This window comes from Engystomops pustulosus, chromosome 6 (assembly GCF_040894005.1).
Source record: "Engystomops pustulosus chromosome 6, aEngPut4.maternal, whole genome shotgun sequence".
Lineage (NCBI taxonomy): Eukaryota > Metazoa > Chordata > Amphibia > Anura > Leptodactylidae > Engystomops > Engystomops pustulosus.
The window spans coordinates 182,466,522-182,489,097 of NC_092416.1; the positions used below are offsets into that span (position 1 = coordinate 182,466,522).

A 22,576-nucleotide genomic window follows, 5' to 3' on the forward strand; every position below is an offset into this window, starting at 1 on the left:
GCTGGGACATTATACAGTAACGCTATGAAGGGATCTGGGTGATGACGGGATCATTGTGTGTGTCAGGTTCCTATAAGGTGTCAGGATGTGGCTGTCTATTTCTCCATGGAGGAGTGGGAGTATTTAGAAGGACACAAAGATGTGTACAAGGACGTCATGATGGAGGACCACCAGCCCCTCACATCAGCAGGTAATAGACAGGACTAAATCCACACGTCCTTTCATTATCTGTATGGAAAGAAGGAATAAGTCTCTGTTTTTCCTGCAGGAATACTGATCCCCGGGGCCGTGAAGGAAGAGACGGAGCTGCCAGGTCAGTATGAACATATACTAGATCTCCTGAAAGCGCAAGAGCATCACCTTCTAAATGTAACCTCTTAGCGCTCACTGCAGTAATAGTACGTCATGGAGCCGAGGATGTCAGTGTCAGTGTCAGTGTCTCACAGCTGACATCCCCATGCAACACCCCTGGTCGGAGCGAGCTTCGATCGGGTGTGTTAACCCATGAAATACATCAGTATTGCAGGGTATTATAGTGAACAAGCAAACAAATGATTGCTTGTTCATGTCCCATAGTGCACCAAAAAAAAAAGTAAAAAAATGTTTTTAAATAAAAAATAATAAAAATGCCCCCAAAGCCCCAATACATAAAAAAGTTTAATAAAGCACAACAACATGATTTTAACTAAGTGAGTTTAAAAGAGTATCAATACCAAAATTTATATTAATTTTATATTATATATTACATTTATATTGATTGCGGGCATACATCGGCGCTGCGGAGAGGAGCAAGAGATGAGCGCTGCTCACCTCTGCCCCTTTCCATAGGCATATACACGTAGAAAGATAGGACATGTCATATCTTTCTACGGGCTATGGAGCGGTACAGTGCCATGAGCCCATAGAAGTGTATGGGGGACGTATATCTGCTATATATATGTCAGCCGTATATACGTCCCCCATACATGTGTGTGAATGTAGCCTTAGTCTGTGTCAGTGATGCCACTTTCCCAAAAATTGGGAAGGTTCAAGACAATTTCAGAAGAACCCCTGCTTTATTATAGAACTATTCAGAAAGTGGTTTAAAGAGGACCTGTCACCCCAAAAAAGACCCATTCCAAATGTGCCAATTGCGTAATCGCTGCCGGCTCTCCGCGCTGCATCCGTAGACCTCCTTATTAACATTGCAAGCCGGCCGCACTGACAGCGGCTGCGGACACGGACCTGCTTTTTAACATTTCCGGCTGGCTTGCAATGTTAATAAGCAAGTCCACGGCTGCAGCGCAGAGAGCCGTCAGCGATTACGTGATCTTTGCAATGAGGCCGGCTTCTCCTATAGGTCTCCAGGGGCGTGCTGGGGGAGTGTCGGTCTGCCCCCTTAATGAATACACCCGACTGCAGCGCTCGAGATATGAGGATCCAACCTCTTATTTGTTAAGAGGTCTGATCTGTTTCAACCATTTTTCCAAGCATAAATTTAAAAAAAAAACCTGGCTGGGGAGAAAGGAGCTAGGGAGAGGGTTATGAGTGGCACATTTGGACGGGGTCTTTTTTGGGTTGACAGGTCCTCTTTAAGTTTTAGCTCAGATCTGTAACATCTCCTGGGTTCTGTTTGTTACAACAGAAGAAACACCTTCCACCTGAGGCTGGTAATGGATAAAGCAGATTACTCAGCCCTTAGCCCAACACAAACTTACTGAGCACTGATCATTCTAAAAAGGAGCTCGGGTCAGGAAGGATCGGAAGATCTTCAGCAACCTAGAAAGGGAATCTATAAAATATCAAAATATTATAACATTTTATGTTTCCTTGGCAGATGACTGCAGCAGGAGCTCAGAGGGACATCTGATATCTTCAGATTCTAAAGTAGAAGAAATTGAGGTCACAGGAGATACATATGAAGAGAAAGATCCATCCTCAGCACTACACAGCAATGGTCCTCCACCTGTTTCATCATCACAGACTGCAAAACTATATTTAATCTACAAATTAGATATTGGACAACAATTAATTAACACAGAAGAGAAGCCATTCTTATGTTCAAAATGTGGGAAATATTTTAGCCGAAAATCAGATCTTGCTAGACATCAAAGAATTCACACTGGGGAGAAGCCATTTTCATGTTCAGAATGTGGGAAATATTTTAACCGAAAATCAGATCTTGGTATTCATCTAAGAATTCACACAGGGGAGAAGCCATTTACATGTTCAGAATGTGGGAAACATTTTAGCCACAAAAAAAATCTTGTTGCACATCAGAGAAGTCACACTGGGGAGAAGCCATTTACATGTTCATTATGTGGGAAATGTTTTATCCAAAAGTATGATCTTGTTAAACATAAGACAATTCACACTGGAGAGAAGCCATTTTCTTGTTCAGAATGTGGGAAATGTTTTATCCAAAAATCAGATCTTGTTAAACATCAGAGAATTCACACTGGGGAGAAGCCATTTTCATGTTCAGAATGTGGGAAATGTTTTATCCGAAAACAAAATCTTGGTAAACATCAGAGAATTCACACTGGGGAGAAGCCATTTTCATGTTCAGAATGTGGGAAATGTTTTATCCAAAAACAAGATCTTGTTAAACATCAGAGAATTCACACTGGGGAGAAGCCATTTTCATGTTCAGAATGTGGAAAATGTTTTAATGAGAAATCAAATCTTGTTAAACATCAGAGAAGTCACACTGGGGAGAAGCCATTTTCATGTTTAGTATGTGGGGAAAAATACAGTAGTAATTCGGCTCTTGTTAGACATCAGAGACTTCACAAAGGGGAGAAGCCATTTACATGTTCTGAATGCGGGAAATCTAGTAGCATATGCTGCTGCAGTTATACATTGTAGTTAGACGGGGCAGGAGACAGGTAAGATGGCAGAGAAAAATGAAGAATTATGTTTGTCTAGATATGTTTTCCATTTCTCTTTGTTTGCTATGGTTGTTTTACTTGTCTCACTTGTATCATCTATCCACATCAATGCCTCACTTGTTCACTCACCTCTGTACACCAGTCTTGCCCTCTATAATTTATGTAACCAGACTAACTTATCTCAATGTCCTGTTTTGAAGCAAGAAATAACTTTACATAAAGTTTTCACCATGTGGCGGGCTCTGGGGAAAACAGGGTGTCACTTAGACTCTGTTCCCAGGTGTCGGCTTTACATCATAGTTCGCGGTGGTTCAGGGGGTTCACTACCTCTGATACTGACAGTAATATCCAGCCAAGGTTCCGCTACCTGAACTGGCTGATTTCACCACAATCATGTCCCAGCAGTTTGCCGCTCAGGGCCAACAACTTGGTCAGCTCACCTCCATCTTGCAGCAATTTTTGGCTGCCCAGCACCAGCATCCAGTGCCTGCAGTACCTTCCGCTACTACACTGCACTGTCTACTGCTGAACCCAGGCTGTGACTTTCCATCCCCTCCAAGAATGACAGACGCCAAATTATGCGGGGGCTTCATTACCCAGTGCTCTTTTCATTTCGAACTGATGCTGTCACAATTTGTCACAGAACGGTCTAAGGTGGCTTTCATGATTAGCCTTCTTTCCGTGAAAGCTCTTTTCGTTCATGGCTAATATCACCAAATTCCGGTCTGTCTTCGGGGAAACAGCTCGGGCCTCATCGGCTGGAACCGCCCTGCTGAACTTGCACTACCAGGACTTGTCTGTTGGTGACTACGCAGTTCAGTTCCACACTTTGGCCTTGGTCGCCACTTTAAAAAAAGGACTCTCTGGACATTTTAAAGATGCCCTGTCTGTGTGGTGGGACCTGCCATTCTCGCTGAGTGACCTCATCTCCCTGGCCCCTCGGATCGACATCTGGTTTACTGTGCATTTTTAGGAGTAGCGACTTGAAAAAGCGCAAATCAAGACTCGACGATTTCCCCGCTTGGCTCTTGTCTTCCAAAGACTGTCTGCCACTCTCCGTGTCTGCTGCAGAGGAGCCTATGCAGGTGGATAGAACTTGTCTGACTCCTCAAGAGCATTCCAGATGAAGAAAGGAGAATCTCTGCCTCTACAAACAAAGAATCACTGGCACCACTTCTTCACCATGTATTACGTACTGTCCAACAACCGTATAGGGAACAGGTCTGAGCAACGACCATATAAGGGTGTGCTCTTCAATCAGAGTCCAAAACGTAAATTAAGATAGAGCAAGGCAGCACTCACCAGCGTGTTCATTCTTTATTCAAAATTTCAGCATCACAGACGGATGCTATATGCAATACAATACGCAATATGTATGTAATCCCTAAATATTTAGATCCCTAAATATCTGCTAGGATAAGAATAAAATAATCCCCCGTTAGAGGTTTAAGGTTTTTTAGTGCTTCTATCAGTATCTAAGGTATTTCTCCATTTGATACTTAAGAAATTATTGCATAGCATACCTAATGTTTTTTAATGTATGGATCTGGGTAAGTGAACCACTTAAATGTCTATTTGGTATGGATGTGCAAGCATTTGGTTGTAAAGGAAAATTAGCCATTTTACACAATCTTATGTTTGTTGCTACTATTACTTCTGGTCCTGTCTTTTGGACTTTGTAATGCACCTGCCGTATTTCAAGAGTTCATCAATGACATTTTCAGATACTTGCTTCATACCTGTGTCGTGGTTTACTTGGACGATTTCCTGGTATTCTCTACAGACCTTGAATCCAAAAAAACAAAAGGTACCCCTTTGAGGAGGGACAGGGAAAGAGGGGTAAAAGGAAGCACTATGAAAGACCAAATTGAGTCTGAATAATTGCAGTAAAAAATACTTTATTAATGACTATTTAAGACATAATGATAAAAGCAGGATGAGAATCCTCAGACAATGCTGAGGGGGAATGACAGTGCAAGGCGGCGAAAACAAATGAGAAAGTCATCACCCCGGGCAGACATAGGAGGAGTTACACATGGACAAAGCATGCACATGTAATAGGTAAGGACAGAAGGTACATATAATGAAGGCAACAGGTGTAAAGTGGCACACAGCTGCTAACATGCATAAACATAGGTAATGTGCACAAACAGGTAGAGATAATACCTTACCAATGAACAAAAGGATAGATGAAGTGGACCTCCACTGTCCGGGATGGCGATATCCCCGACGCGCGTTTCGGCTCGTAACAGAGCCTTCGTCTGGGGGTAGCGTCATTCCAGTGAGGGGAGTGTTAAAAAGGAACAGTCAACCAATGGGAGCGCAAAGCCCCTGTCATGTGTGGGGGCGGAGCTGAATGGGTCACGTGACCGCTGTTGTGTGTGGGGCGGAGCCAAATGGGTCACGTGGTCGCTGTCATGTGTGGGGGCGGAGCCAAATGGGTCACGTGATCGTTGTCATGAGTGGGGGCGGAGCCAAATGGGTCACATGATCGCTGTCATGTGTGGGGGCGGAGCCAAATGGGTCACGTGATCGCTGTCATGTGTGGGGGCGGAGCCAAATGGGTCACGTGATCGCTGTCATGTGTGGGGGCGGAGCCAAGTGGTAGTATGAAGCGTCACATGGTGACCAGTCACGTGATCAGTGATCACGTGTATCTGGCGTAGCGGTATTGCGCAACAGCGTGTAAATGCAGGGAAGCAGAGTATGTATTGTGACAAGCAATGGGTAAATTGAACACCATTTAGTGCAAATACATGTGTTACAAGAGATTTGCAAAGATGCATGCGTAGATATAAAAACTTGATTCAATTACATTAGTATTACAATAATAGCGTTAAAGCCTGCATACAAAAAACTTTAAAAAGGGGGTTCAAAACATTATCCCAACATGTATTTATGGCTAAGGTGCCAATTAATACGCATAAAACATACCATACAGGGGATACCTATATAAAAATGGATGGTAACGTATACAATGTAAGGTTCCTAAGAATGAAATGAAAACCATGTGATAATAATGAGATCGCAATTTTGCAGTGATACATATTATGAATCATGACGGCGGTGAATTATGACTACCAGCATGGTAGAGTATATGTGCAACAACATCAAAAAATTTTGTGATAATACAAGGTAGTGAGGTATTGGGCACAAGTGAGGACAGGAGGGCGTGAAGGTGAGGAAAGCACATGAAGGGAACACAAAATGGGAAGGTGATATAAGAATATGGGGGCGTCTTGTGCGCCCTCGTATGCTAACTTGTTCCTGGGGCTGTGGGAGAGGGACCTCCTGGACAGTGATCGGGATGTCGCTATGGACCGGGTCCTGTTTTGGGCCCGGTACATAGATGACATCCTGATCATTTGGAGGGGAGACTTGGTGGAGCTACAAAGCTTCTTTTCAACTCTGAACAATAATCCCTATAACATCAGGCTCACATACCATGCAGACAAAACCACGGTGGCTTTCCTTGATGTAACCATTACCAAGGACACAGATGGTTTTTTACAAACAAACGTATACAGAAAAGAGACCTCTGTTAATTCTTTATTGCATGCTACCTCTTCTCACCCCATCCAGACCGTGAAAGCCATACCTACTGGTCAGTTCCTCCGGATTAGGCGGATATGTTCCTCGGATGATGACTTCGAGATTCAGGCTGATGACCTCAAAAATAGGTTTCGACAACGAGGCTACAGTAACAGATCCCTAAAATTGGCCTACTGGCGTGCAAAAAGAACACCACGCCAGACTCTTTTATCACCTAAGGAAAAACCAGCAATACCAGACCAGGTGAGATTCATTACGAATTATCACTCTCAGTGGCACTTGATGCGTCAGACCTTGGAAAGATTTTGGCCAATTCTACAAAGCGACCCGATCATCGAAAAATATATTACTCCACATCCCTCAGTGACAGCGAGAAGGGCTAAAAATTTGCGAGACATCCTCGTAAGGAGCCATTATACATCTGGCAAATCTAACACCATATTCGATGCTGGTCGCCCACCTTGGGGGTGCAAACCATGTGGGAGGTGTGTAGCATGCCCCAATGTAGAAAAAGCCGACACATTTACGGATTCATCGGGCACCAAGATGTACAACATCACACACAATATCTCCTGCAATACCAAAGCAGTGGTTTACTACGCAACCTGTCCATGTAATTTAATCTACATAGGTCTAACCACTCGCCCGATGAAAGTACGCATCCGAGAGCATATGCGTGACATCAAGTCTACACTGAATAATGAATCTGACACTGATGGAAAACCGGTGGCTCAACACTTCAAAGAGCGACATAACTCCGATCCGACCCTACTTAAGGTACGTGGTATTGATAAAATAGATCTAGGGATTAGAGGGGGCCCAATCCACAAGAGACTATCACAGTGCGAAACAAGATGGATTTGGACCCTCAACACCATTCAACCCAGGGGCCTAAACGAAACCTTGAGTTTTGCCCCGTTTCCCCAGTAGATCCACTTCTGCCCTTCAACCCCCGGTCTCTAGGGTCGCGCTCTGCATTCAACGCATCGGCGTCTAAATACAATAGTATTTTTATCTATTTTATATGTTTTAATTAATTTTTTGTTATTTTGATTTCCTTATTTCAGGGTCAACCTATGGTTTTGGCGCTATGGATAATATACGCAATGTCTCCAATCTCTAATTGTCCTAAACAGCATGGTGGTAAAAATGCGGTTCTTCTATTGGTCCTGCATAATATGGCTTCGCAAGGGTCAACTGGTGCATATACACATAAGGATGTACAGCACTATACACTAGAGTTCGATCTTATAAACATGTTAATCATTTGCATTTTTTCTGGGTATTATATACACAATTTTATTTCCAGTGCTTAGGTTCCGTTTTAAATCTTCACCAACAGATTACACTATTATGTTTTATTCTTATATCACCTTCCCATTTTGTGTTCCCTTCATGTGCTTTCCTCACCTTCACGCCCTCCTGTCCTCACTTGTGCCCAATACCTCACTACCTTGTATTATCACAAATTTTTTGATGTTGTTGCACATATACTCTACCATGCTGGTAGTCATAATTCACCGCCGTCATGATTCATAATATGTATCACTGCAAAATTGCGATCTCATTATTATCACATGGTTTTCATTTCATTCTTAGGAACCTTACATTGTATACGTTACCATCCATTTTTATATAGGTATCCCCTGTATGGTATGTTTTATGCGTATTAATTGGCACCTTAGCCATAAATACATGTTGGGATAATGTTTTGAACCCCCTTTTTAAAGTTTTTTGTATGCAGGCTTTAACGCTATTATTGTAATACTAATGTAATTGAATCAAGTTTTTATATCTACGCATGCATCTTTGCAAATCTCTTGTAACACATGTATTTGCACTAAATGGTGTTCAATTTACCCATTGCTTGTCACAATACATACTCTGCTTCCCTGCATTTACACGCTGTTGCGCAATACCGCTACGCCAGATACACGTGATCACTGATCACGTGACTGGTCACCATGTGACGCTTCATACTACCACTTGGCTCCGCCCCCACACATGACAGCGATCACGTGACCCATTTGGCTCCGCCCCCACACATGACAGCGATCACGTGACCCATTTGGCTCCGCCCCCACACATGACAGCGATCATGTGACCCATTTGGCTCCGCCCCCACACATGACAGCGATCACGTGACCCATTTGGCTCCGCCCCCACACATGACAGCGATCATGTGACCCATTTGGCTCCGCCCCCACACATGACAGCGACCACGTGACCCATTTGGCTCCGCCCCACACACAACAGCGGTCACGTGACCCATTCAGCTCCGCCCCCACACATGACAGGGGCTTTGCGCTCCCATTGGTTGACTGTTCCTTTTTAACACTCCCCTCACTGGAATGACGCTACCCCCAGACGAAGGCTCTGTTACGAGCCGAAACGCGCGTCGGGGATATCGCCATCCCGGACAGTGGAGGTCCACTTCATCTATCCTTTTGTTCATTGGTAAGGTATTATCTCTACCTGTTTGTGCACATTACCTATGTTTATGCATGTTAGCAGCTGTGTGCCACTTTACACCTGTTGCCTTCATTATATGTACCTTCTGTCCTTACCTATTACATGTGCATGCTTTGTCCATGTGTAACTCCTCCTATGTCTGCCCGGGGTGATGACTTTCTCATTTGTTTTCGCCGCCTTGCACTGTCATTCCCCCTCAGCATTGTCTGAGGATTCTCATCCTGCTTTTATCATTATGTCTTAAATAGTCATTAATAAAGTATTTTTTACTGCAATTATTCAGACTCAATTTGGTCGTTCATAGTGCTTCCTTTTACCCCTCTTTCCCTGTCCCTCCTCAAAGGGGTACCTTTTGTTTTTGTGTATGCTCATGGGAAGCCTCTCTTTGGTGTGTTACTTACCATACCGGTCCAACCCACACTTTATTACGTACCACATGGATCTGGACTTACTTGGTATATAGGTTTGATACCTTCACCTCCATTCTCTCTCCTCTCCTGATTCTCCTGTTGTTTAGACCTTGAATCCAAGTACAACAAGTTCTCAAGCACTTAAGGGCCAATCGCTTATATGCCAGGCTAGAGACATGCCAGTTCCACCAAAAGAGTCTTCCATTCCTCGGGTATCTCTGACAAGGGTCTATAGATGGATCCCACAAAGTTGTCTTGGGTACTTCAGGCACCCAGTAGGACTTCGAGCTATCCAGAGATTCCTGGGCTTTGCTAACTACTGCCTATCAGGATCGGAGATGACAATGACACAAGCCGACACCTGGGACCGGAATCTAAGTGGCACCCGGTCTTGCTGCAGCGTGGTACCACCAGGTCGTTCCACAGGCACGACTTGTCTGCGGTGGCAGTCAAGGTCGAGGTACAGAATCAGCAGGCCATCTCGTAGTCGGGGACAGGCCGGTGGTCAAGGCAGGCGGCAGTGGTTCAAGGTCAGGGACAAAGCAAGAGGTCCGGAGGAACGAAGTTGAGAACAGGTCCCGGGCAATAAATGGGAAATCCATTCACTAGCACGAGGCACAGGAAACAGATTTCCTATAGGCATAAGCACTAAGATCCGGGAGAGAATGCTGGGAGACGTTGGGCTTTATCCATTTCCTGAAAAAGGCCAGCACCAATTAGCGGTGCACTGGCCCTTTAAACCTTCTGAAACCGACACGTGTGAACCCCAGGAGACGTAAACGCGCTCGCACGGCTGATGGACGGGAATTGAGAAAGAGGAGACATGGTAAGGGGGCGTTGATGAATACCGAGGATCATGGGTAAGCCCGCAACCAAAGACGTGGGTTGCGGGAGCACCCGTGACAGTGCCCCCCCCCCCTTCGGCCTCCCCCTCTTCTTTGGCTGGAGGAACCTCTTCAGGAGACTGCGGTCCAGAATGTTCCTGGGATCTCTCCTCCGGCTGGAAACCCTTCTAGTCAAGCAAGAAGATCCGCTTCTCTTTCATTGTCTTCATATCTAGGACCTCCCTTACCTCAAAGACATTGGTGGAGTCAGCCTCAGGAGCAGGAGGAGGTACTTGCCGGGAGAAGTGGTTCAGGATGACAGGCTTGAGTAAAGAGACATGGAAGGAATTCGGGATACACATGGTGGGAGGAAGGCGCAACTTGTGGGCCACTGGATTTCGAGCATCTCGAAGGGACTCAGGAAATGAGGCCCAAGTTTATAGCCAGGGATTTTTAGTTGGACATTCTTGGAGGACAACCAGACATTGCCACCAAAAGAGAAGACAGAAGGAGACCTATGCTTTTTATCCGCCTGGAACTGGGTCCAATTCTTCAACCACAGGAATGTCTGAGGACACAGGTAGAGGAAGAGGAGGGCGTGGATGCAGACCATAGTTGGTGAAGAAAGGTGCTGAGCCGGCAGAAGCAGGATTTTGGAAGTTATAGGAAAACTCCGGACGGGCCAAAACAAAATGGCAAAGATAGCAGCCCAGAGTCTGGTTAACTCTCTTCACCTGACCATTAGACTGTGGGTGATAGGTGGAAGAGAAGTCCAATAGCTGGTTACACAGAGAACACCAGAATTTGGAGACAAATTGAACCCCTCGATCAGAAACAATGTGCCGGCTAAGTCCATAGAGCCAGAAGATGTGGTGGAAGAAGAGACTGGCAAGACATGGAGAAGATGGGGACATTTTGGAAAAACGGTCTGTTACCACCCAGATGACGGTATTGCCTGAAGAAGGTGGAAGATCCATGATGAAGTCCATAGCCACCTGAGACCATGGGCAGCTGGGTATCGCCAACAGCAGAAGGAGACCAGCAGGCTTGAGACGCAACAGCTTATTCAGGCACAGTAAGCGCAGGAAGCCACAAAGTCCCAAACATCCTTGACCAGATCTGGCCACCAGTAGAATCGGGACACAAGGGCGACAGAGTGCTGCACCCCAGGGTGCCCAGCCACTCGTAAGCAATGTCCCCAAGTCAGAATTTTTTTCCCGTAGAGCCGGACTGACATAGGTCTAGTTGATGAAGATCCACTGGGGCAGCAACAACCAGCTGTTCAGGAACCGAGGAGCTGGTTCCATCAGAGGCACAACAAAGGGCATCCGCCTTGATATTCTTCTCTGCAAGACATAAGTGGATCAAGAGGTTGAAGCGTGAGAATAGGAGAAAACAATGGGCTTGCCTAGGGCTGAGATGTTGGGCTGTCTGGAAATACAGGAGATTCTTATGGTCTGTATATATGCAGACAGGATGGTGAGCTCCCTCCAGAAGATATCACCATTCTTCCAGGGCAAGTTTGTTGGCCAAAAGTTCCCTATCTCCTATAATTCCTCTCTACAAAAGAGAAAGTCTTAGAGAAAATGCATGACCACCGTACCGGCCCCCACTGAGGAGGCATCCACTTCCAGATGGAAAGGCTTACAAGAACTGGGGCTGAAGCAAATGCAGACTTCAAGTTCATAAAGGCTTCTTCAGGTGCCGGAGGCCAGAGTCGGGGGTTGGCACCCTTCTTGGTGAGCGCCACAATAGGAGACACCAGAGAGGGGAACTGCCGGTAGTAATTTGCAAAGCCCAGAAAGCACTGTACAGCGCGTAGTCCTACAGGACAAGGCAATTGAAGAACAGCAGACATCTTGGCAGGATCCATCAGGAGACCTCTGTCAGAGATAATATAACCAAGGAAAGGAAGACTCAGCTGGTGAAATTGGCACTTTTCAAGTTTGGCATAAAGGTGATTAGGACTCGCAATCTGGATAAAAACACCAGGATGTCATCAATATAAACCACTACACAGGTATATAGTAGATCCCTGAAAAAGTTGGTCTTCAACTTGTCTAGTTTTCAGAAGACCTTGGCTCCACGCAGGCGGTCAAACAGCTCTGTGATCAAAGGTTGTGGATAGCGGTTCTTAACAGTGACCTTGTTAAGACCGCGGTAGTCAATGCATGGACGGAGTGACCCATCCTTTTTGGTAACGAAGAAGAAGCCTGCACCAGCCGGGGGGAGAGGATTTTCAAATGAACCCCCTCTGCAGGTTTTCCTGCATGTGGTCCAACATAGCAGCAGTCTCAGGAACAGAAAGTGGGTACACCCAGCCCCGTGGAGGAGACGCACTCGGTAAGAGATCAATAGGGTAGTCATAGGGGCGGCGAGGCGGCAAAGTCTCCGCTTGCTTCTTAGAAATAAGTCCTGATTTGGGAGGTTGGGAGACCCTCCAGTGGCTTGGGAACCACAGAAGAGACCATGACGGGTACAGGATGAGGAACCAACATGCAGCGGAACTGACAATCTGGCCCCCAACTAAGAATTTCCCCAGTCACAGGAGCATGGAGCTGCAACCAGAAGGCCCAGCAGGAGGGGCAAGGTGGAGAGAAGTAGTACATAGAAGGACAGACTCTCCTTATGGAGGGCTCCAACGTGCAGGTAAAAGGGCTGTGTTTTGTACCGGACTGGATCGGAGTCCCTACGCTGGCCCTTTAAAGCTTCTGAAGCAGAAGTGCGCGCCCTAGGAGTCGTAAACGCGCATGCACGGCCGATGAACGGGAATTAGGAATAAGGATAGGTAAGACATGGAGGGGGGGCGCTGGGGCACACCGAGGATCACGGGTCGTGTGAGCACCCATGACACTACTGGCAGTTTATACCGCATTGTTTCCTCCCTCATATCTCCCATTGTGGCGCTTACCAAGAAAAACGCCAATCCTAAGCTGTGGCCTCCGGCTGCTGAAGAAGCTTTCTCCAAGCTGAAGTCTGCCTTTGCCTCTGCTCCCGTTCTCACCTGGCTTGATACTGAGAATCCATTCCTGCTAGAGGTTGACACCTCCTCGGTTGGTGCTGGAGCCGTTCTCACCCAGAAAGGGCCCAAAGGTTGAACCCTCACATGCAACTTCTTCTGTAAGAGCTTTTCAGCTGCGGACAGGAATTATTCCATAGGTGATCGGGAGCTTCTGGCCATTAAGCTTGCTTTGAAATCTCCACTACCTCCAGACCACTCAGCGTCTCAATCCACAACAGGCTTGTCAGTCCCTCTTCTTTAACTTCCTTAACTTCCTGATACATTTCCGTCCAGCAGAAAAGAATGTCAAGACCGATTCTCTTGCTCATGCCTAAGATATAATTGGGAAAGAACCAACTCCTCGACATATAGTTCCTCCTGAACGGCTGGTTGTTGCCGCTCCTGTGAACCTACGGCAGCTTCCTTCTGGCAAGACCTATGTCCGAATGGCTCTCTTGGGGACATAGCTCCGATGTGGCTGGGCACCCTGGGCTGCAGAGGTCTGTCACTCTTATACCTCTTTTATACAAGTGGCCAGATCCGGTAAAGGATTTATGAGACTTTGTGAGTTCCTGCACTTCCTGTGCCTGTAACAAGTGGTCACTTCTCATGCCAATATCGATTCCCAGTTGCCCGTATTGCAAGCCATGCACTCCAGGAAGAAGAAGGTGAACTCTCACGGACCTGATCGAGGAACCGACACATTCAGGAAATCGGCGCACAATCTTATTGAACCACGGTACAGTGCATTGTTGTGGGACAATGCACTTTCGGGATCTCCTCCGGACCGGGTAAGTAAATGTTCCCCATTGTCTCAGACCGATGTGTCCAGTCTGTTTTCTGGCGTTCCCTGTGTAGCCAACTCCAAGTAAAGCTGGATTTCTCCTCTGCGTACCATCCACAGTCCAATGGATTGGTGGAGAGAGTTAATCTGGGTTGCTATCTACACCATTTTGTCTCCGCCAAACAGAACAATTGGTCCACCCTGTTGCCTTGGGCGTAATTTTCCTACAATTCTCTGGACTCTGAATCTGTCGGGGCGGCTACTTCTACATTGTCAATGGACGACATCCATGCCCACCTCTCCCTCTGCCTGTTCCTTCTGATGTTCCCATGGTGGAAGAATTGGTTCATGATCTCAAATCCATCTGTGAGCAAACGCGTCAATCTCTGCTTCAGGCTTCCACCCTCACCAATCCCAGGATGATTAGAAATGCAGGTTCCCTCCAGTCTTTTCCCTGGGTGATAAAGTGTGGCTGTCTTCTAGGTATGTCCAGCTTCTTGGGTCCATTTGAGGTGCTGAAGCCCCATAACCCTGTGGTGCGTAAGCTTTGTCTTCCTTCCACCATGCGCATCCCAAACTCCTTTCATGTGTCTCTTCTGAATCCAGTCATCTTGAACTGCTTCTCCCGGAAATTGCCTTCTCCTGAGGCTGATTCCACTAATGTCTAAAGGAGGTCCTGCATATAAAGACGGTTAGAGAGAAGCAGTTTTTCCTTATTGAAGGGAAGGGGTTCAGGCCAGAAGAAAGAACCTGGGAGCCCAAAGACAACATCCTGAACCGTGGTGTTCTCCAGATATGTCTCCAGACAAGAAGAGGGGGAGGCCGAGGGGGTAGGGGGTACTGTAACGGTCCTGCGACCCATGCACCCGAGCATCTCTCTGTCCCCCAGCGTGGCCACGGCAGGCTGTTTTACCTGACCGTACTCCAGCAATGTCTCCCATGGTCCAGTGCAAGCCTCCCCATCTCCTAGGGCGCGCACGCCAGCGACTTGAGATTTAAAGGGCCAGTGGGCCACTGATTGACGATGGTGCTTACTTGATCTAATAAATAGCCCACCTCTTCCTGCAAACCCCGCACCAGATCTTTGTGCCCTTATGCCATTGAGAAAGGGTTCCCTGACTGTGTATTACCGTTTGACCTCCTGCTACGTTCCTGACTTTGATTCTCTGCCCGTCTCAACCATCCCCGATTCCAATTCTGTGCTAGATGTCCTGACCTTCTGTCTGACAACGACTCGATTTTTCCTGCTGACTCTGTACCTTACCTTTGCTACCACCGCGGGCAAGTAGCACCTGTGGAGCTACCTGGTGGTTGTGGCGGGCCCTGATGAAAACTATGTGCAACTTAGACTCCACACCTAGGTTTCAGCTAATGTTATTCCACGTGGTGGTTCTGTGGACCCAATAATATTCCTAAAAGCCCCCAGTAATGCTCTTATAGCATCCTGCAATGGCTCTGTCTTCTTGCTTTGGACTGGAGGATTGAGACGCGGTGAAATCATCAGATCACATCCAGGGCCACCACTAGGCATGTTGGGGCCCCTGACTGGTAGATTTTTGTGGACCCCCACCGGTGTTTAAAACATTTTTGAGCCCTGACAAGCTAGATTCTGCACGTGCCCACTCACTATATAGATAGCCCCTGCATGTGCCCACTCACTATATAGTTAGCCTGTGCACCTTACCAATCAGTATATAAACAGCAGCAGCACATGTCCCCTCAGTATATAGATAGGCCCACCCGTCCACAGTCAGCCCCCCAGTTCGCAGCAGAATCCCCCCTTTAATGAAATGTCCTGACAGATGCCATGCCCCCCTTTAATGAAATGTCCACCCCAGATGCCCCGCTTTAATAAAATGTTCTGCCAGATGCTCCGTGTATGTGTATAGGAGAACACAACATATCAGGTACTTGTGTAGCTGATGTCTGTGTCTCTCACATGTGTATAGGAGAACACAGCATGTCAGGCACTTGTGTAGCTGATGTCTGTGTCTCACATGTGTATAGGAGGACACAGCATGTCAGGTACTTGTGTAGCTGATGTCTGCATCTATCACATGTGTATAGGAGAACACAGCATGTCAGGCACTTGTGTAGCTGATGTCTATGTCTCTCACATGTGTATAGGAGAACACAGCATATCAGGTACTTGTGTAGCTGATGTCTGTGTCTCTCACATGTGTATAGCAGAACACAGCATGTCAGGTGCTTGTGTAGCTTATGTCTGTGTCTCTCACATGTGTATAGCGGAACACAGCATGTCAGGTACTTGTGTAGCTTATGTCTGTGTCTCTCACATGTGTATAGCAGAACAGAACATGTTAGGTACTTGTGTAGCTGATGTCTGTGTCTCTCACATGTGTATAGCAGAACACAGCATGTCAGGTACTTGTGTAGCTTATGTCTGTGTCTGTCACATGTGTATAGTAGAATGCAGCATGTCAGGTACTTGTGTAGCCGATGTCTGTGTATCACACATGTGTATAGCAGAACATGTCAGGTACTTGTGTGGCTGATGTTTGTGTCTCTCACATTTGTATAGGAGGACACAGCATGTCAGGTACTTCTGTAGCTGATGTCTGTGTCTCTCACATGTGTATAGCAGAACAGAACATGTTAGGTACTTGTGTAGCTGATGTCTGTGTCTCTCACATGTGTATAGGTTAGTTACAGAGACCTGATGACAGGTGTCCTTTAACATTAAAGAGGACTTGTCACCTGTAAAAACCTGCGTCTGTTATAACACTAGGAGCTGTTTACTTTAGTAAGCAACTCCTAGTGCCATTTTTTTAGGCGACAGGTCCACTTTAATAGCAATGGGCAGAGGCGTTAGCTTGAAAACTCCATTAGGGGCGTAATCACAGAGAGTGCCTAGGGCAGCATCAACAGCAACTATTGTTTTACAATGGCTCACACGATGCGGCTTCTATTGCGATATATAGCAGCGCATCATTTGTGGCAAGGAAGTGTACACTAATAGCACACAGCACTTCACATTATACACACACAGCTCCGCTATACACACATTATACACACACAGCCCCAATATACACACATTATACACACACAGCTCCGCTATACACACATTATACACACACAGCTCCGCTATACACACATTATACACACACAGCTCCGCTATACACACATTATACACACACAACCCCCGCTATACACACATTATACACACACACAGCTCTGCTATACACACATTATACACACACACAGCTCCGCTATACACACATTATACACACACAGTTCTGCTATTGCTATTGAGACGCGGTGAAATCATCAGATCACATCCAGGGCCACCACTAGGCATGTTGGGGCCCCTGACTGGTAGATTTTTGTGGACCCCCACCGGTGTTTAAAACATTTTTGAGCCCTGACAAGCTAGATTCTGCACGTGCCCACTCACTATATAGATAGCCCCTGCATGTGCCCACTCACTATATAGTTAGCCTGTGCACCTTACCAATCAGTATATAAACAGCAGCAGCACATGTCCCCTCAGTATATAGATAGGCCCACCCGTCCACAGTCAGCCCCCCAGTTCGCAGCAGAATCCCCCCTTTAATGAAATGTCCTGACAGATGCCATGCCCCCCTTTAATGAAATGTCCACCCCAGATGCCCCGCTTTAATAAAATGTTCTGCCAGATGCTCCGTGTATGTGTATAGGAGAACACAACATATCAGGTACTTGTGTAGCTGATGTCTGTGTCTCTCACATGTGTATAGGAGAACACAGCATGTCAGGCACTTGTGTAGCTGATGTCTGTGTCTCACATGTGTATAGGAGGACACAGCATGTCAGGTACTTGTGTAGCTGATGTCTGCATCTATCACATGTGTATAGGAGAACACAGCATGTCAGGCACGTGTGTAGCTGATGTCTGTGTCTCTCACATGTGTATAGGAGAACACAGCATGTCAGGTACTTGTGTAGCTGATGTCTGTGTCTCACATATGTGTATAGGAGGACACAGCATGTCAGGTACTTGTGTAGCTGTTGTCTGTGTCTCTCACATATGTATAGGAGAACACAGTATGTCAGATACTTGTGTAGCTGATGTCTGTGTCTCTCACATGTGTATAGGAGAACACAGCATGTCAGGCACTTGTGTAGCTGATGTCTGTGTCTCACATGTGTATAGGAGGACACAGCATGTCAGGTACTTGTGTAGCTGATGTCTGCATCTATCACATGTGTATAGGAGAACACAGCATGTCAGGCACTTGTGTAGCTGATGTCTATGTCTCTCACATGTGTATAGGAGAACACAGCATATCAGGTACTTGTGTAGCTGATGTCTGTGTCTCTCACATGTGTATAGCAGAACACAGCATGTCAGGTGCTTGTGTAGCTGATGTCTGTGTCTCTCACATGTGTATAGCGGAACACAGCATGTCAGGTACTTGTGTAGCTTATGTCTGTGTCTCTCACATGTGTATAGCAGAACAGAACATGTTAGGTACTTGTGTAGCTGATGTCTGTGTCTCTCACATGTGTATAGCAGAACACAGCATGTCAGGTACTTGTGTAGCTTATGTCTGTGTCTGTCACATGTGTATAGTAGAATGCAGCATGTCAGGTACTTGTGTAGCCGATGTCTGTGTATCACACATGTGTATAGCAGAACATGTCAGGTACTTGTGTGGCTGATGTTTGTGTCTCTCACATTTGTATAGGAGGACACAGCATGTCAGGTACTTCTGTAGCTGATGTCTGTGTCTCTCACATGTGTATAGCAGAACAGAACATGTTAGGTACTTGTGTAGCTGATGTCTGTGTCTCTCACATGTGTATAGGTTAGTTACAGAGACCTGATGACAGGTGTCCTTTAACATTAAAGAGGACTTGTCACCTGTAAAAACCTGCGTCTGTTATAACACTAGGAGCTGTTTACTTTAGTAAGCAACTCCTAGTGCCATTTTTTTAGGCGACAGGTCCACTTTAATAGCAATGGGCAGAGGCGTTAGCTTGAAAACTCCATTAGGGGCGTAATCACAGAGAGTGCCTAGGGCAGCATCAACAGCAACTATTATTTTACAATGGCTCACACGATGCGGCTTCTATTGCGATATATAGCAGCGGCATCATTTGTGGCAAGGAAGTGTACACTAATAGCACACAGCACTTCACATTATACACACACAGCTCCGCTATACACACATTATACACACACAGCCCCGATATACACACATTATACACACACAGCTCCGCTATACACACATTATACACACACAGCTCCGCTATACACACATTATACACACACAGCTCCGCTATACACACATTATACACACACAACCCCCGCTATACACACATTATACACACACACAGCTCTGCTATACACACATTATACACACACACAGCTCCGCTATACACACATTATACACACACACAGCTCCGCTATACACACATTATACACACACAGCTCTGCTATACACACATTATACACACACAGCTCCGCTATACACACATTATACACACACACAGCTCCGCTATACACACATTATACACACACACAGCTCCGCTATACACACATTATACACACAAAGCTCCGCTATACACACATTATACACACACAGCTCTGCTATACACACATTATACACACACAGCTCTGCTATACACACATTATACAGACACAGCTCCGCTATACACACATTATACACACACACAGCTCCGCTATACACACATTATACACACACACAGCACCGCTATACACACATTATACACACACAGCTCCGCTATACACACATTATACACACACAGCTCTGCTGCAGACTCTCCTGAGGTAACGCTGAACCCTCTGAGCGGAGAATCCTGTCAGACCAGGCCATGTGACCCCATGACTCCTCCCACACCCGGGGCTGGTCACATGACTATGACATCATCACAGGTCCTGTAAGTGGAGGCGGCTGTGCAGGAGGAGGTGAGGGGTCGCGGCTCTTCTATCAGGGTTACAGGGATGCGGGGAGGGGGTGACCGGGCCCATAAGAAGAGAGCGGCGGCGGCTGTCACCATGTAATGTCTCCAAGTTATCATTAAATAACTTACTGGTTGTCACTGGGAGAAGTTTCTGGACTAAGAGCTTCCATATAGTTACACTGTGACACCAGCTCCAGGCTCTGGTATATAGAGACGCATCTTCTCACATCTCTACATAACACTACATTATCTGCTCATTCATACAGTTACATTGGTTTAATAAAAATGTATAAGATTCAAAATAACAAGACATTTGCATTTCTACACCCCAACCTATACATTGAATCCAGATATTTTTTTTTTTTTCTTGGAAGTATCGGGTGTTGTGTAACATCTCCTGTTATCGCACTCAAATGCAACCCTTGTCCATGACCATGATGTCTTCAATTGCTGATAGAATTTGTCTCATCTTATTTCCATTCAAGTTTCTACATTCTAGGATCCTTTACTAATCTCTTCTCCTTTTAACCACTGGTCCCTCAAGGATGGGAAATGAGAAGGACACGAGGGTGGAGAGAATCTTCCAGCTCACCCTAGAGATTCTCTTCTATATTACTGGAGAGGTGAGAGATTGTGATGAGGTCACATGACATCATTATCTATGGGAATAACAGATGATAGGACTGGAGAGGTGAGAGATTCTGGAAATGTATGGAGGGAGATTTATCAATGTGTCTCTCCATAACCAGGATTACACAGTAGTGAAGAAGACCTCTAGTGGGCGCTGTCAGGCCCCTGTGTATGAAGGACGGGGGAGAACCCTGAGCCCAATCCCGGCTCCTCCACCTCACCCCCTGATACATGATGACATCAATGAGCAGAAGATCCTAGAAGTCACCCACAAGATGATGGAGCTGCTGACTGGAGAGGTGACACTGCTGGGAATGCTGGGACATTATACAGTAACGCTATGAAGGGATCTGGGTGATGACGGGATCATTGTGTGTGTCAGGTTCCTATAAGGTGTCAGGATGTGGCTGTCTATTTCTCCATGGAGGAGTGGGAGTATTTAGAAGGACACAAAGATGTGTACAAGGACGTCATGATGGAGGACCACCAGCCCCTCACATCAGCAGGTAATAGACAGGACTAAATCCACACGTCCTTTCATTATCTGTATGGAAAGAAGGAATTCAGTCTCTGGATGTGTTTCCTACAGGTAGATCCAGTAAGAGAACATCACCGGAGAGATGTCCCAGTCCTCTTCTTCTACCACAGGATTGTTCAGAGGAGAAATATGTCCCACAGGTTCATCAGGTACATGGAGATAAGACTTCATGGGATATTTTCTGATCTGTGGGGGTTTAATAAACTCTTAGTGCTCAGCTGAGCTGATGCTGACTCAGCTTGAGATCGGAGCTCAGCCGGCAACAGGATACACTGGGTGCCAGCTGTAACTAATAGCCGACATCCCATTGTAACACCCACAGTCAGAGTGGGCTCCGATCACAGATGTTTAACCCGTTAAATGCAGCGGTCAGCACGACCATTTAAACTGCCTTCTAGGGGTCTCTACGCCGTCTTCGGGGGGCCCCGATCGTTGCTATGCAGCCCTGGGGACCGATCAGAACCCCAGGGCTGTCTACAGGCACTGCCTTTAAGATGGCATCTGTGACGTCATCTTAAAGGCACAGTGTCAACCTATTAGTATTGCAGAGTATTATCATGAACAAGCAATCAGATGATTGCTTGTTAATGTTCCACGGTGGAACTAATAAAAAAGTTAAAAATATGTTATTCAATAAAAAATAAATTAATCAATAAGAATGCCCATAAGCCCCATAACATATAAAGAGACATATAATCATAAAAAGTCTAAATCATAACACAAACTCCACATATATAGTATCACCACGTCTACAACCAGTAGATTAAAAGTAAATTATTATTGAACCCACACAATGAATGCCGTAAAAAAAACTGTAAGAAACCCGCCAAAAATTATGATTTTTACCTATTTAATCCGACAAAAAATGCAATAAAATGTGATCATGAAAACATATGTACTCCAGAATGATTCTGGTGCAAAGTACAACATGTCCAACAAAAAACAAGCCATCGACCAGCTCCGTAGCCAAAACAGTAAAAATGTCTTGCCACTTGGAAGATGGTGATGAACAAATGACAGATTTTTCCCCACATTAGGGTTTCATTTGGCAAATTTAGCAAAAAAAATAAGAAAAAATATCTAAGTCTGGTTGTTAGGGATTTTTTATGAAGGGCCCCAACAGCCCTCTTGACTTTTGTAAGGTGAGTCCTAATTAACCCTTGATTGAACATAGAGACCAAGACATGTCAATCTCTTAGTCAAGATCTCTCCTTTAATAATCAAAATGCATAATATATGACAGACAGAAAAGTCATCAAAGGGGCGTGAATAGTATACTGCAAAGCTATTGGACATCAGCATATTCTGGGAAAAAAGTGAATTAATTGTGCTCAGTTCTCAGAGACCTTGTACACAGATATTGTTTATACTAAGAAGAAGATAAGTGGCACCAGAATCATATTATTATGCAGCTTCGAGGACAGACTGGCTTCTCATTAAATGTCAAAGGGTATCAGCTGACAGGCGAGCAGACAGGTTACATAAAATGAAGTTTGAATGATGATATTAACTTGACAATGGTCAGGGAACATGGCCGCTGTATCTAAGATGGCGGACAGTAGTCAAG

General features: G+C 45.7%; 1 protein-coding gene and 1 long non-coding RNA gene across 2 annotated transcripts in view; both read left to right on the forward strand.

Moving 5' to 3' along the window:
* Window positions 1–270: 270 nt before the first annotated feature.
* Window positions 271–22,576, forward strand: part of LOC140066005 (uncharacterized) — a gene marked incomplete at its 5' end in the record, with an annotated part of 72,209 nt that continues 49,903 nt past the window's right edge. The window contains 3 exons of the mRNA XM_072113570.1: window positions 271–313; window positions 1,817–2,844; window positions 3,559–3,787. Of these exons, the coding sequence (XP_071969671.1) occupies window positions 271–313; window positions 1,817–2,844; window positions 3,559–3,787 (1,300 nt within the window). The remainder of the gene's footprint in view (window positions 314–1,816; window positions 2,845–3,558; window positions 3,788–22,576) is intronic.
* On the forward strand, window positions 6,468–7,567 carry LOC140065459 (uncharacterized). Its single transcript, XR_011847926.1, has 3 exons — window positions 6,468–6,665; window positions 7,054–7,199; window positions 7,490–7,567. It is a non-coding gene; the product is annotated as an uncharacterized lncRNA (long non-coding RNA).